At 43.5% G+C, this 13,966-nt stretch overlaps 1 protein-coding gene across 1 annotated transcript in view; it reads right to left on the minus strand.

Moving 5' to 3' along the window:
* Positions 1-13,966, minus strand: part of LOC106590429 (histone-lysine N-methyltransferase 2C) — a 206,257-nt gene that overhangs the window by 105,546 nt on the left and 86,745 nt on the right. Inside the window, exon 11 of the mRNA XM_082970632.1 lies at positions 6,648-6,811. Within this exon, the coding sequence (XP_082826758.1) occupies positions 6,648-6,811 (164 nt within the window). The remainder of the gene's footprint in view (positions 1-6,647; positions 6,812-13,966) is intronic.

The following is a 13,966-nucleotide window of genomic DNA, read 5'->3' on the forward strand; positions in this document are numbered from 1 at the left end:
ACTAGTCCATAGTCGTCAACAACTAGACTACAGCACTAGTCCATAGTCGTCAACAACTAGACTACAGCACTAGTCCATAGTCGTCAACAACTAGACTACAGCACTAGTCCATAGTCGTCAACAACTAGACTACAACACTAGTCCATATTCGTCAACAACTAGACTACAGCACTAGTCCATAGTCGTCAACAACTAGAGTACAACACTAGTCCATAGTCGTCAACAACTAGACTACAACACTAGTCCATAGTCGTCAACAACTAGACTACAGCACTAGTCCATAGTCGTCAACTAGACTACAACACTAGTCCATAGTCGTCAACAACTAGAGTACAACACTAGTCCATAGTCGTCAACTAGACTACAGCACTAGTCCATAGTCGTCAACAACTAGACTACAGCACTAGTCCATAGTCGTCAACAACTAGACTACAGCACTAGTCCATAGTCGTCAACAACTAGACTACAACACTAGTCCATAGTCGTCAACAACTAGACTACAGCACTAGTCCATAGTCGTCAACTAGACTACAACACTAGTCCATAGTCGTCAACAACTAGAGTACAACACTAGTCCATAGTCGTCAACTAGACTACAGCACTAGTCCATAGTCGTCAACAACTAGACTACAGCACTAGTCCATAGTCGTCAACAACTAGACTACAGCACTAGCCCATAGTCGTCAACAACTAGACTACAGCAGTAGCCCATAGTCGTCAACAACTAGACTACAGCACTAGTCCATAGTCGTCAACAACTAGACTACAGCACTAGTCCATAGTCGTCAACAACTAGACTACAGCACTAGTCCATAGTCGTCAACAACTAGACTACAGCACTAGTCCATAGTCGTCAACAACTAGACTACAGCACTAGTCCATAGTCGTCAACAACTAGACTACAGCACTAGTCCATAGTCGTCAACAACTAGACTACAGCACTAGTCCATAGTCGTCAACAACTAGACTACAGCACTAGTCCATAGTCGTCAACAAATAGACTACAGCACTAGTCCATAGTCGTCAACAAATAGACTACAGCACTAGTCCATAGTCGTCAACAACTAGAGTACAACACTAGTCCATAGTCGTCAACAACTAGACTACAACACTAGTCCATAGTCGTCAACAACTAGACTACAGCACTAGTCCATAGTCGTCAACTAGACTACAACACTAGTCCATAGTCGTCAACAACTAGAGTACAACACTAGTCCATAGTCGTCAACAACTAGACTACAGCACTAGTCCATAGTCGTCAACAACTAGACTACAGCACTAGTCCATAGTCGTCAACAACTAGACTACAACACTAGTCCATAGTCGTCAACAACTAGAGTACAACACTAGTGCATAGTCGTCAACAACTAGACAACAGCACTAGTCCATAGTCGTCAACAACTAGACTACAACACTAGTCCATAGTCGTCAACAACTAGACTACAGCACTAGTCCATAGTCGTCAACAACTAGAGTACAACACTAGTCCATAGTCGTCAACAACTAGAGTACAACACTAGTCCATAGTCGTCAACAACTAGACTACAGCACTAGTCCATAGTCGTCAACAACTAGACTACAACACTAGTCCATAGTCGTCAACAACTAGACTACAGCACTAGTCCATAGTCGTCAACAACTAGACTACAACACTAGTCCATAGTCGTCAACAACTAGAGTACAACACTAGTCCATATTCGTCAACAACTAGACTACAGCACTAGTCCATAGTCGTCAACAACTAGAGTACAACACTAGTCCATAGTCGTCAACAACTAGACTACAGCACTAGTCCATAGTCGTCAACTAGACTACAACACTAGTCCATAGTCGTCAACAACTAGAGTACAACACTAGTCCATAGTCGTCAACTAGACTACAGCACTAGTCCATAGTCGTCAACAACTAGACTACAGCACTAGTCCATAGTCGTCAACAACTAGACTACAGCACTAGTCCATAGTCGTCAACAACTAGACTACAACACTAGTCCATAGTCGTCAACAACTAGACTACAGCACTAGTCCATAGTCGTCAACTAGACTACAACACTAGTCCATAGTCGTCAACAACTAGAGTACAACACTAGTCCATAGTCGTCAACTAGACTACAGCACTAGTCCATAGTCGTCAACAACTAGACTACAGCACTAGTCCATAGTCGTCAACAACTAGACTACAGCACTAGCCCATAGTCGTCAACAACTAGACTACAGCAGTAGCCCATAGTCGTCAACAACTAGACTACAGCACTAGTCCATAGTCGTCAACAACTAGACTACAGCACTAGTCCATAGTCGTCAACAACTAGACTACAGCACTAGTCCATAGTCGTCAACAACTAGACTACAGCACTAGTCCATAGTCGTCAACAACTAGACTACAGCACTAGTCCATAGTCGTCAACAAATAGACTACAGCACTAGTCCATAGTCGTCAACAACTAGAGTACAACACTAGTCCATAGTCGTCAACAACTAGACTACAACACTAGTCCATAGTCGTCAACAACTAGACTACAGCACTAGTCCATAGTCGTCAACTAGACTACAACACTAGTCCATAGTCGTCAACTAGCCTACAACACTAGTCCATAGTCGTCAACAACTAGACTACAGCACTAGTCCATAGTCGTCAACTAGACTACAACACTAGTCCATAGTCGTCAACAACTAGACTACAGCACTAGTCCATAGTCGTCAACAACTAGACTACAGCACTAGTCCATAGTCGTCAACAACTAGACTACAGCACTAGTCCATAGTCGTCAACAACTAGACTACAGCACTAGTCCATAGTCGTCAACAACTAGACTACAGCACTAGTCCATAGTCGTCAACAAATAGACTACAGCACTAGTCCATAGTCGTCAACAACTAGACTACAGCACTAGTCCATAGTCGTCAACAACTAGAGTACAACACTAGTCCATAGTCGTCAACAACTAGACTACAACACTAGTCCATAGTCGTCAACAACTAGACTACAGCACTAGTCCATAGTCGTCAACTAGACTACAACACTAGTCCATAGTCGTCAACTAGCCTACAACACTAGTCCATAGTCGTCAACAACTAGACTACAGCACTAGTCCATAGTCGTCAACTAGACTACAACACTAGTCCATAGTCGTCAACAACTAGAGTACAACACTAGTCCATAGTCGTCAACTAGACTACAGCACTAGTCCATAGTCGTCAACAACTAGACTACAGCACTAGTCCATAGTCGTCAACAACTAGAGTACAACACTAGTCCATAGTTGTCAACTAGACTACAGCACTAGTCCATAGTCGTCAACAACTAGACTACAGCACTAGCCCATAGTCGTCAACAACTAGACTACAGCACTAGTCCATAGTCGTCAACAACTAGACTACAGCACTAGTCCATAGTCGTCAACAACTAGACTACAGCACTAGTCCATAGTCGTCAACAACTAGACTACAGCACTAGTCCATAGTCGTCAACAACTAGACTACAGCACTAGTCCATAGTCGTCAACAACTAGACTACAGCACTAGTCCATAGTCGTCAACAACTAGACTACAGCACTAGTCCATAGTCGTCAACAACTAGACTACAGCACTAGTCCATAGTTGTCAACAACTAGACTACAGCACTAGTCCATAGTCGTCAACAACTAGACTACAGCACTAGTCCATAGTCGTCAACAAATAGACTACAGCACTAGTCCATAGTCGTCAACAACTAGACTACAGCACTAGTCCATAGTCGTCAACTAGAGTACAACACTAGTCCATAGTCGTCAACAACTAGACTACAACACTAGTCCATAGTCGTCAACAACTAGACTACAACACTAGTCCATAGTTGTCAACTAGACTACAACACTAGTCCATAGTCGTCAACTAGACTACAACACCTTTCCACATAATCAACAAGACAATAACCCTATTACACATAGTCAACAGTACTACAACACTACTCCATAGTCAACAGTACTACAACACTACTCCATAGTCAACAAGACTACAACACTACTCCATATTCAACAAGACTACAACACTATCCCACAGTCAACAACACTATTCTGATAGTCAGCGAGACTACAACACTATTCCACAGTCAACAACACTATTCCACAGTCAACTAGACAATAACACTATTCCACAGTCAACTAGACAATAACACTATTCCACAGTCAACAGTACTACAACACTAATCAGTCAGACTACAGCACTATTCCAGAGTCAACAAGACTACAACAATATTCCAGATAGTCAACAAGACTACAGACCTATTCCACAGTCAACAACAATACAATACCATTCCACATAGTCGACAACAAGACTACATACAGCCATATTCCACATTCAATAAGACTATAGCCCAATTCCACATAGTCAACAACAAGACTATAGGACTATTCCACAGTCTGACTACAGGACTATTCCATATACTCAATAACTAGACTAGGGATGGGCATAAATAATAGAGTACTGGAACGAATGTCAAAGCGCTATCTTTAACCAGAGATGGAAATGTTGTCTTGAAAACAACATTAATTTGCTTTGACTCTAGTGTTCCATTTGTACATGTGCATTTGCAGGGCACAACAAAAAATAAACCAAGATAAGCATCACACAGTTTTACCTAAATCCCCTCAGAGTTTCACTCACTCAATAGCGTTCTGACCGCTCTCTCTACACAAGCTGAAGCTGTGCTGAGTGCGCTCACAAGCTCCTGTTAGACCTACAGAAATAAATGCCTATCTGATGGGATACACAAACTAAATTCCTTGCCAAATGATCACAGTTCTATCATAAATTCTAAATGGACTGGTTGACTGAAGTAGGGAATTGTGTTCCACCAACAAGCCCTGCCGTTTTGGAATAATTGTGTGCCGTCCATTTTTTGCTTTGCGAACTGCTAGCGCCATTTAGTCTATAACCACTCTATACATAGACAGTGAAATATGTAAAAATACAGTTGAAGTTAAATTCTTCAAGAATCAATGGACAGATATACAAATCAAAAATGGATGTACAGTTGAAGTCGGAAGTGTACATACACCTTAGCCAAATACATTTAAACTCAGTTTTTCACAATTCCTGACATTTAATCCTAGTAAAAATCCCCCGTCTTAGGTCAGTTAGGATCACCACTTTATTTGAAAAATGTGAAATGTCAGAATAATAGTAGAGAGAATGATTTATTTCAGCTTTTATTTCTGTCATCACATTCTCAGTGGGTCAGAAGTTCACATACACTCAACTAGTATTTGGTAGCATTGCCTTTAAATTGTTTAACTTGGGTCAAACGTTTCAGGTAGCCTTCCACAAGCTTCCCACAATAAGTGGGGTGAATTTTGGCCAATTCCTCCTGAGTCAGGTTTCTATGCCTCCTTGCTCTCACACACTTTTCAGTTCTGCCCACAAATGCTCTATAGGATGCTCTATAGCATTGAGGTCAGGGCTTTGTGATGGCCACTCCAATACCTTGACTTTGTTGTCCTTAAGCCATTTTGCCACAACTTTGGAAGTATGCTTGGGGTCATTGTCCATTTGGAAGACCCATTTGCGACCAAAGATGAAAGTCCTGACTGATGTCTTGAGATGTTGCTTCAATATATCCACATAATTTTCCTGCCTCATGATGCCATCTGTTTTGTGAAGTGCACCAGTACCTCCTGCAGCAAAGCACCACCACAACATGATGCTGCCACCCCCGTGCTTCACAGTTGGGATGGTGTTCTTCGGCTTGCAAGCCTCCCCCTTTTTCCTCCAAACATAACGATGGTCATTATGGCCAAACAGTTATATTTTTGTTTCATCAGACCAGAGGACATTTCTCAAAAAGGTACGATCTTTGTCTCCATGTGCAGTTGCATACCGTAGTCTGGCTTTTTTATGGTGGTTTTGGAGCAGCGGCTTCTTCCTTGCCGAGCGGCCTTTCAGGTTATGTCGATATAGGACTCGTTTTACTGAGGATATAGATACTTTTGTACCCGTTTCCTCCAGCATCTTCACAGGGTCCTTTGCTGTTGTTCTGGGATTGATTTGCACATTTCGCACCAAAGAACGTTCATCTCTAGGAGACAGAACGTGTCTCCTTCCTGAGCGGTATGACGGAGGCGTGGTCCCATGGTGTTTATACTTGTGTACTATTGTTTGTACAGATGAACGTGGTACCTTCAGGCATTTGGAAATTGCTCCCAAGGATGAACCAGACTTGTGGAGGTCTACATTTTTTTCTGAGGTCTTGGCTGATTTCCTCATGATGTCAAGCAAAGAGACACTGAGTTTGAAGGTAGGCCTTGAAATACATCCACAGGTACACCTCCAATTGACTCAAATGATGTTAATTAGCCTATCAAAAGCTTCTAAAGCCATGACATCATTTTCTGGAATTTTCCAAGCTGTTTAAAGGCACAGTCAACTTAGTGTATGTAAACTTGTAACCCACTGGAATTGTGATACAGTGAATTATAAGTGAAATAATCTGTCTGTAAACAATTGTTGGAAAAATTCTTGTGTCATGTAGATGTTTTAACCGACTTGCTAAAACTATAGTTTGTTAACAAGAAATGTGTGAATTTTAATGACTCCAACCTAAGTGTATGTAAACTACCGACTTCAACTGTAGGTAAATTACAGCTGTTCAGAGCTGTGTGTGTTTCTTACCCATAGTGGGTTCTGGTTCTGGTTCTGTGGATTCCTGGATGGGGCTGGCCGGGGTTTCCACCATGTCGCTCTCCACCTGCTTACAGACGGTGCACATGTAGTCGGCCTGTGGGTGGAGGTCCGAGTTGCCCCCTGCCTGCTTCTCACACTCCCCATGAAGCCACCTGAGAGAGAACCACCAAACACAATTAAATAAACAAACAGCTTTACATTACTTCAACCTGACGTGACTAAGATGACGCAATAAATACTTATGACTGGAACGTACCACAATCACATGCTTCATCATAACAGTGAAGATTTAATTGTCATACATGTGAAGCTGGTTTTCAAGTCATTCCTTACACCAGGAATAGTTATTTGACATCCACCCCAAAGCATTAGGCATGAAACAACTTTTTAGCCAGGCAGGTTGGGCTCATCATCAGTCAGTAAGCCTCCATGGAAGGGACTCTAAGCCTGTGGTTTGTGGGTTTGCTCTCCCAGCCGGGTTTCCCCAGTCGCTCACTCTCCTCCACTCTTCCTGCCTTTATTGCCCCGCCCCCCCCCACCCCCTGCGTACTCTGCCTTGCTCCCCCCTCGCTTCTTCTGCCATGCTCTCTCCGCCAGTCTCTCCCTTTCCCCCCCACCCACACCCTACTCTTCCCTGTCGCCCTGCTGCAGGTGTGTTCCAGTGGCGTGCCTGCAGCCTGACTTGTCTCCTGTTCAATTTTCTCTCTGGCTCTCCCTGTCTGCAGTAATTACATTTCTGCGCAGGCACCTGGGCCTGTCAGCCGGCTGTGTCGAGAGGGCCCCCAAGTGAGTGTCCGCAGTAGGCAGAGGGTCATTATGGGGAATTGTGCTTCTCCAGCGACCACTGGCGGACTTACTATTAGGCAGAAGAGGCAATTGCCGCAGGCCTCACATCAAGGGGCCTCATGAGCTGGGCATAAACAAATTATTCCCAGCTTGGCTCATTCCAGGGTTTTTCTTTATTTTTACTATTTTCTACATTGAGAATAATAGTGAAGACATAACTATGAAATAACACATATGGAATCATGGAGTAACAAAAAAAGTGTTAAACAAATTAAATAATGTAGCCACCCTTTGCCTTGATGACAGATTTGTATTCTCTCAACCAGCTTCATGAGGTAGTCAAGTGGAAAGCATTTCAATTAACAGGTGTGCCTTCTTAACTTCTTTGGGATAGGGGGCAGTATTTTGACGTCCAGATGAAAAGCGTGCCCAAAGTAAAGTGCCTGCTACTCAGGCCCAGGATATAAAGAAGGACTTTATCGAACAAAAGGACCATTTGTAATGTAACTGGGACCTTTTGGAGTGCCAACAGAAGAAGATCGTCAAAAGGTAAGGCATATATTATTTCGAATTTCTGACTTGGTTGAAAATTATATGTTATGCATTTGTGTGCTGGGCGCTGACCTTAGATAATCGTATGGTTTGCTTTCGCCGTAAAGCATTTTTGAAATCTGACACCTTGGCTGGATTTACAAGTTAAGTTTTATTTTGATGTATTGCACTTGTGATTTCATGAAAGTTAAATATTTATAGTAATTTAATTTGAATTTCGCACTCTGCAATTTCACCAGATGTTGGCCAGATGGGACGATCCGCAAGAAGTTAAAAGCTAATTTGTAGAACTTCTTTCCTTCTTAATACGTTTGAGCCAATCAGTTGTGCTGTGAAAAGGTACGGGTGGTATACAGAAGATAGCCCTATTTGGTAAAAGACCAAGTCCATATTATGTCAAGAACAGCTCAAATAAACAAAGAGTACTTTAAAACATGAACGTCAGTCAATATGGATAATTTCAAGAACTTTGAAAGTTTCTTAAAGTGCAGTCGCTAAAAACCATCAAGTGCTATGATGAAACTGGCTCATGAGGATCGCCACAGGAAAGGAAGACCGCCACAGGAAAGGAAGACCTCTGCCGCAGAGAATAAGTTCATTAGAGTTAACCTCAGATTGCAGCCCAAATAAATGCATCACGGAGTTCAAGTAACAGATACATCTCAACATCAACTGTTCAGACACTGCGTGAATCAGGCCTTCATGGTTGAATTGCTGCAAAGAAACCACTACTAAAGGATACCAATAAGAAGAAAAGACTTGCTTGGGCCAAGAAACATGAGCAATGGACATTAGACAAGTAGACATCTGTCCTTTGGTCTGATGAGTCAAAATGTGAGATTTTTGGTTCCAACCGCCGTGTCTTTGTGAGACGCAGAGTAGGTGAACGGATGAACTCTGCATATGTGGTTCCCACCGTGAAGCATGGAGGAGGTGGTGTGATGGTGCTCTGCTGACACTGTCAGTGATTTATTTAGAATTCAAGGCACAATTAACCAGCATGGCTACCACAGCATTCTGCAGCGATACGCCAACCCATCTGGTTTGCGCTTAGTGGGACTATCATTTGATTTTCAACAGGACAATGACCCAAAACACACCTCCAGGCTGTGTAAGGGCTATTTGACCAAGGAGAGTGATGGAGTGCTGCATCAGATGACCTCGCCTCTGCAATCACCCAACCTCAACCCAATTGAGATGGTTTGGGATGAGTTGCAAAGCTGTCATCAAGGCAAAGTGTGGCTAATTTGAAGAATCTCAAATATATTTTGATTTGTTTAACACTTTTTTGGTTATGACATGATTCCATGTGTTATTTCATAGACAGGGTCCTGAGAAAGGGACGTATATATACTGCTCAAAAAAATAAAGGGAACACTAAAATAACACATCCTAGATCTGAATGAATGAAATAATCTTATTAAATACTTTTTTCTTTACATAGTTGAATGTGCTGACAACAAAATCACATAAAAATAATCAATGGAAATCCAATTTACCAACCCATGGAGGTCTGGATTTGGAGTCACACTCAAAATTAAAGTGGAAAACCACACTACAGGCTGATCCAACTTTGATGTAATGTCCTTAAAACAAGTCAAAATGAGGCTCAGTAGTGTGTGTGGCCTCCACGTGCCTGTATGACCTCCCTACAACGCCTGGGCATGCTCCTGATGAGGTGGCGGATAGTCTCCTGAGGGATCTCCTCCCAGACCTGGACTAAAGCATCCGCCAACTCCTGGACAGTCTGTGGTGCAACGTGGCGTTGGTGGATGGAGCGAGACATGATGTCCCAGATGTGCTCAATTGGATTCAGGTCTGGGGAACGGGCGGGCCAGTCCATAGCATCAATGCCTTCCTCTTGCAGGAACTGCTGACACACTCCAGCCACATGAGGTCTAGCATTGTCTTGCATTAGGAGGAACCCAGGGCCAACCGCACCAGCATATGGTCTCACAAGGGGTCTGAGGATCTCATCTCGGTACCTAATGGCAGTCAGGCTACCTCTGGCGAGCACATGGAGGGCTGTGCGGCCCCCCAAAGAAATGCCACCCCACACCATGACTGACCCACCGCCAAACCGGTCATGCTGGAGGATGTTGCAGGCAGTAGAACGTTCTCCACGGCGTCTCCAGACTCTGACACGTCTGTCACATGTGCTCAGTGTGAACCTGCTTTCATCTGTGAAGAGCACAGGGCGCCAGTGGCGAATTTGGCAATCTTGGTGTTCTCTGGCAAATGCCAAACGTCCTGCACGGTGTTGGGCTGTAAGCACAACCCCCACCTGTGGACGTCGGGCCCTCATACCATCCTCATGGAGTCGGTTTCTGACCGTTTGAGCAGACACATGCACATTTGTGGCCTGCTGGAGGTCATTTTACAGTGCTCTGGCAGTGCTCCTCCTGCTCCTCCTTGCACAAAGGCGGAGGTAGCGGTCCTGCTGCTGGGTTGTTGCCCTCCTACGGCCTCCTCCACGTCTCCTGATGTACTGGCCTGTCTCCTGGTAGCGCCTCCATGCTCTGGACACTACGCTGACAGACACAGCAAACCTTCTTGCCACAGTTCACATTGATGTGCCATCCAGGATGAGCTGCACTACCTGAGCCACTTGTGTGGGTTGTAGACTCCGTCTCATGCTACCACTAGAGTGAAAGCACCGCCAGCATTCAAAAGTGACCAAAACATCAGCCAGGAAGCATAGGAACTGAGAAATGGTCTGTGGTCCCCACCTGCAGAACCACTCCTTTATTGGGGGTGTCTTGCTAATTGCCTATAATTTCCACCTGTTGTCTATTCCATTTGCACAACAGCATGTGAAATGTATTGTCAATCAGTGTTGCTTCCTAAGTGGACAGTTTGATTTCACAGAAGTGTGATTGACTTGGAGTAACATTGTGTTGTTTAAGTGTTCCCTTTATTTTTTGGAGCAGTGTGTGTGTGTGTGTGTGTGTGTGTGTATGTGTATATATATGTGTATATATATATATATATATATATATATATATATATATATATATACATACACACACACACACACACACACACACACACACACACACACACACACACACACACACTGCTCCAAAAAATATATATATATAGAAAAGAAAACATCCCTTTCTCAGGACCCTGTCTTTCAAAGATAATTTGAAAAAAATCCAAATAAATTCACAGATCTTTATTGTAAAGGGTTTAAACACTGTTTCCCATGCTTGTTCAATGAACCATAAACAATGAATGAACATGCACCTGTGGAAGGGTCGTTAAGACACTAACAGATTAGACGGTAGGCAATTAAGGTCACAGTATTGAAAACCTAGGACACTAAAGAGGCCTTTCTACTGACTCTGAAAAACACCAAAAGAAAGATGCCCAGGGTCCCTGCTCATCTGCGTGAATGTGCCTTAGGCATGCTGCAAGAAGGCATGAAGACTACAAATGTGGCCAGGGCAATAAATTGCAATGTCCGTACTGAATGGACAACTGATCGTCCTCGCAGTGGCAGACCACTTGTAACACCTGCACAGGATCAGTACATCTGAACATCACACCCGCGGGACAGGTACAGGATGGCAACCACAACTGCCCGAGTTACACCAGGAATGCACAATCCCTCCATCGGTGCTCAGACTGTGCGCAATAGGCTGAGAGAGGCTGGACTGTGGGCTTGGAAGGCCTGTTGTAAGGCAGGTCCTCACCAGACATCACCGGCAGCAACGTCGCCTATGTGCACAAACCCACCGCTGGACCAGACAGGACTGGCAAAAAGTGCTCCTCTGACAAGTCGCGGTTTTGTCTCACCAAGGGGTCATGGTCGGTTTCACGTTTATTGTCGAAGGAATGAGCGTTACATCGAGGCCTGTACTCTGTCATTGCAGGCAATCTCAACGCTGTGCGTTACAGGGAAGACATCCTCCTCCCTCATGTGGTACCCTTCCTGCAAGCTCATCCTGACATGTTTTATTTTTATTTCACCTTCATTTAACCAGGTTGGCCAGTTGAGAACAAGTTCTCATTTACAACTGCGACCTGGCCAAGATAAAGCAAAGCAGTGCAACAAAAAAAACAGAGTTACACATTGAATAAACAAAAGTACAGTCAATAACAATAGAAAAATCTATATACAGTGTGTGCAAATGGAGTAAGGCGGTAAGGCAATAAATAGGCCATAGTAGCGAAGTAATTACAATTTAGAAATGTAACACTGGAGTGATAGATGTGCAGATGATGATGTGCAAGTAGAAATACTGGTGTGCAAAAGAGCAAAAAAGTAAATAAAAACAATATGGGGATGGGGTAGGTAGTCGGAAGGGCTATTTACAGATGGGCTATGTACAGCTGCAGCGATCGGTAAGCTGCTCTGACAGCTGATGCTTAAAGTTAGAATTTTGCAATTCATTCCAGTCATTGGCAGCAGAGAACTGAAAGGAAAGGCGGCCAAAGGCGTTTGACCCTCCAGCATGACAATGTCACCAGCCATACTGCTCGTTCTGTGCGTGATTTCCTGCAAGAGAGGAATGTCAGTGTTCTGCCATGGCCAGCGAAGAGCTCGGATCTCAATCCCGTTGAGCATTTCTGGGACCTGTTGGATTGGAGGGTGAGGGCTAGGGCCATTCCCCCCAGAAATGTCCGGGAACTTGCAGGTGCCTTGGTGGAAGAGTGGGGTAACATCTCACAGCAAAAACTGGCAAATCTGGTGCAGTCCATGAGGAGGAGATGCCACACCAGATATTGACTGTTACTTTTGACCCCCACTTTGTTCAAGGACACATTATTCCATTTCTGTTAGTCACATGTCTGTGGAACTTGTTCAGTTTATGTCTTAGTTGTTGAATCTTGTTATGTTCATACAAATATTTACAAATGTTAAGTTTGCTGAAAATAAACGCAGTTGCCAGTGAGAGGACGTTTCTTTTTTGCTGAGTTTTTATTTTATTCAAATATTATATGTATTTTTTTTAAATCCCCATCAAAATCTGCCTGTTTAATAAGCTCGAGATATGCATTAGGGAAGGCTGATTTTCAACGAGGAAAGCTTAGTAGAAACTCAGACCCTCAGGCCCTTAGATACAAGGGGGATAGAATACGCATTTCTTTTTTCTAAAGACAGGTGCTGCTGATAATACAGTCACTGTCGTGGAGACAGAGGACATGTATGTGTAGCCCATGCATCTGATGCTGTCTGGCCAAAAAGAGTATGGCATGTCTACCTGGGGCCTCCAAATTACTAAGTCTGCCTTTCCCAGCGATTCCTGAGCTCCGGCTACTGCAAAAGACGGACCGGTGTGAGTTTTATTAGAGTTTCAGCGGGGAAACTGGCAAGAATGAGCTAGTTTGCAGAGTCAGTGATACGTGTAAGCGCTAAGCAAATGCACCATGCAGTTAAATAACAGCAATACTTTTGACTATGTTTGGGGAACTTTTGGATTACTACTAGAGAATTGGCTGTGAGCCCCACTCAGCAATGTGAGTATGCTCAGAAGTACTTAAGAGGGGCCTCAGAGGATGGCCATTTCAGCCCTCTCCGGGAGCTGAGTTGTGTTCGAATACTCATACTAACCGCACTAACCATACTATTTGTGATGTAAATTGAGTAGCATGATTATTGGTCATAGTATGGATATAGTTAGTATGCCAAAATTTCCCGGATGTCATACTAAATTCACCAAAATATGAAGTATAGACGCAGAGGACACTATTTCCGTAATTTAGGGCCCATAATGCAATTCAGGAAATGGGCATGGCGTCACACCGTTTCCAGATTTGAAGAAAATGGAGGAAAATATGCAGTCGAAGTACAACGAGAGCAGATACAAATTCATTGCTTTAACTAATTATGACAAATGTTAAGATAATGTTGAGCAATGAAATAAAGTAATGACTTAAAATATGTTACCCAACACGTCCTATTGGCTGACAATTTGTTAACCATGCTGTCCTTACGAACTACATAGCGTATCATTACAGCA

This window comes from Salmo salar, chromosome 29 (assembly GCF_965601325.2).
Source record: "Salmo salar chromosome 29, fSalSal1, whole genome shotgun sequence".
NCBI lineage: Eukaryota > Metazoa > Chordata > Actinopteri > Salmoniformes > Salmonidae > Salmo > Salmo salar.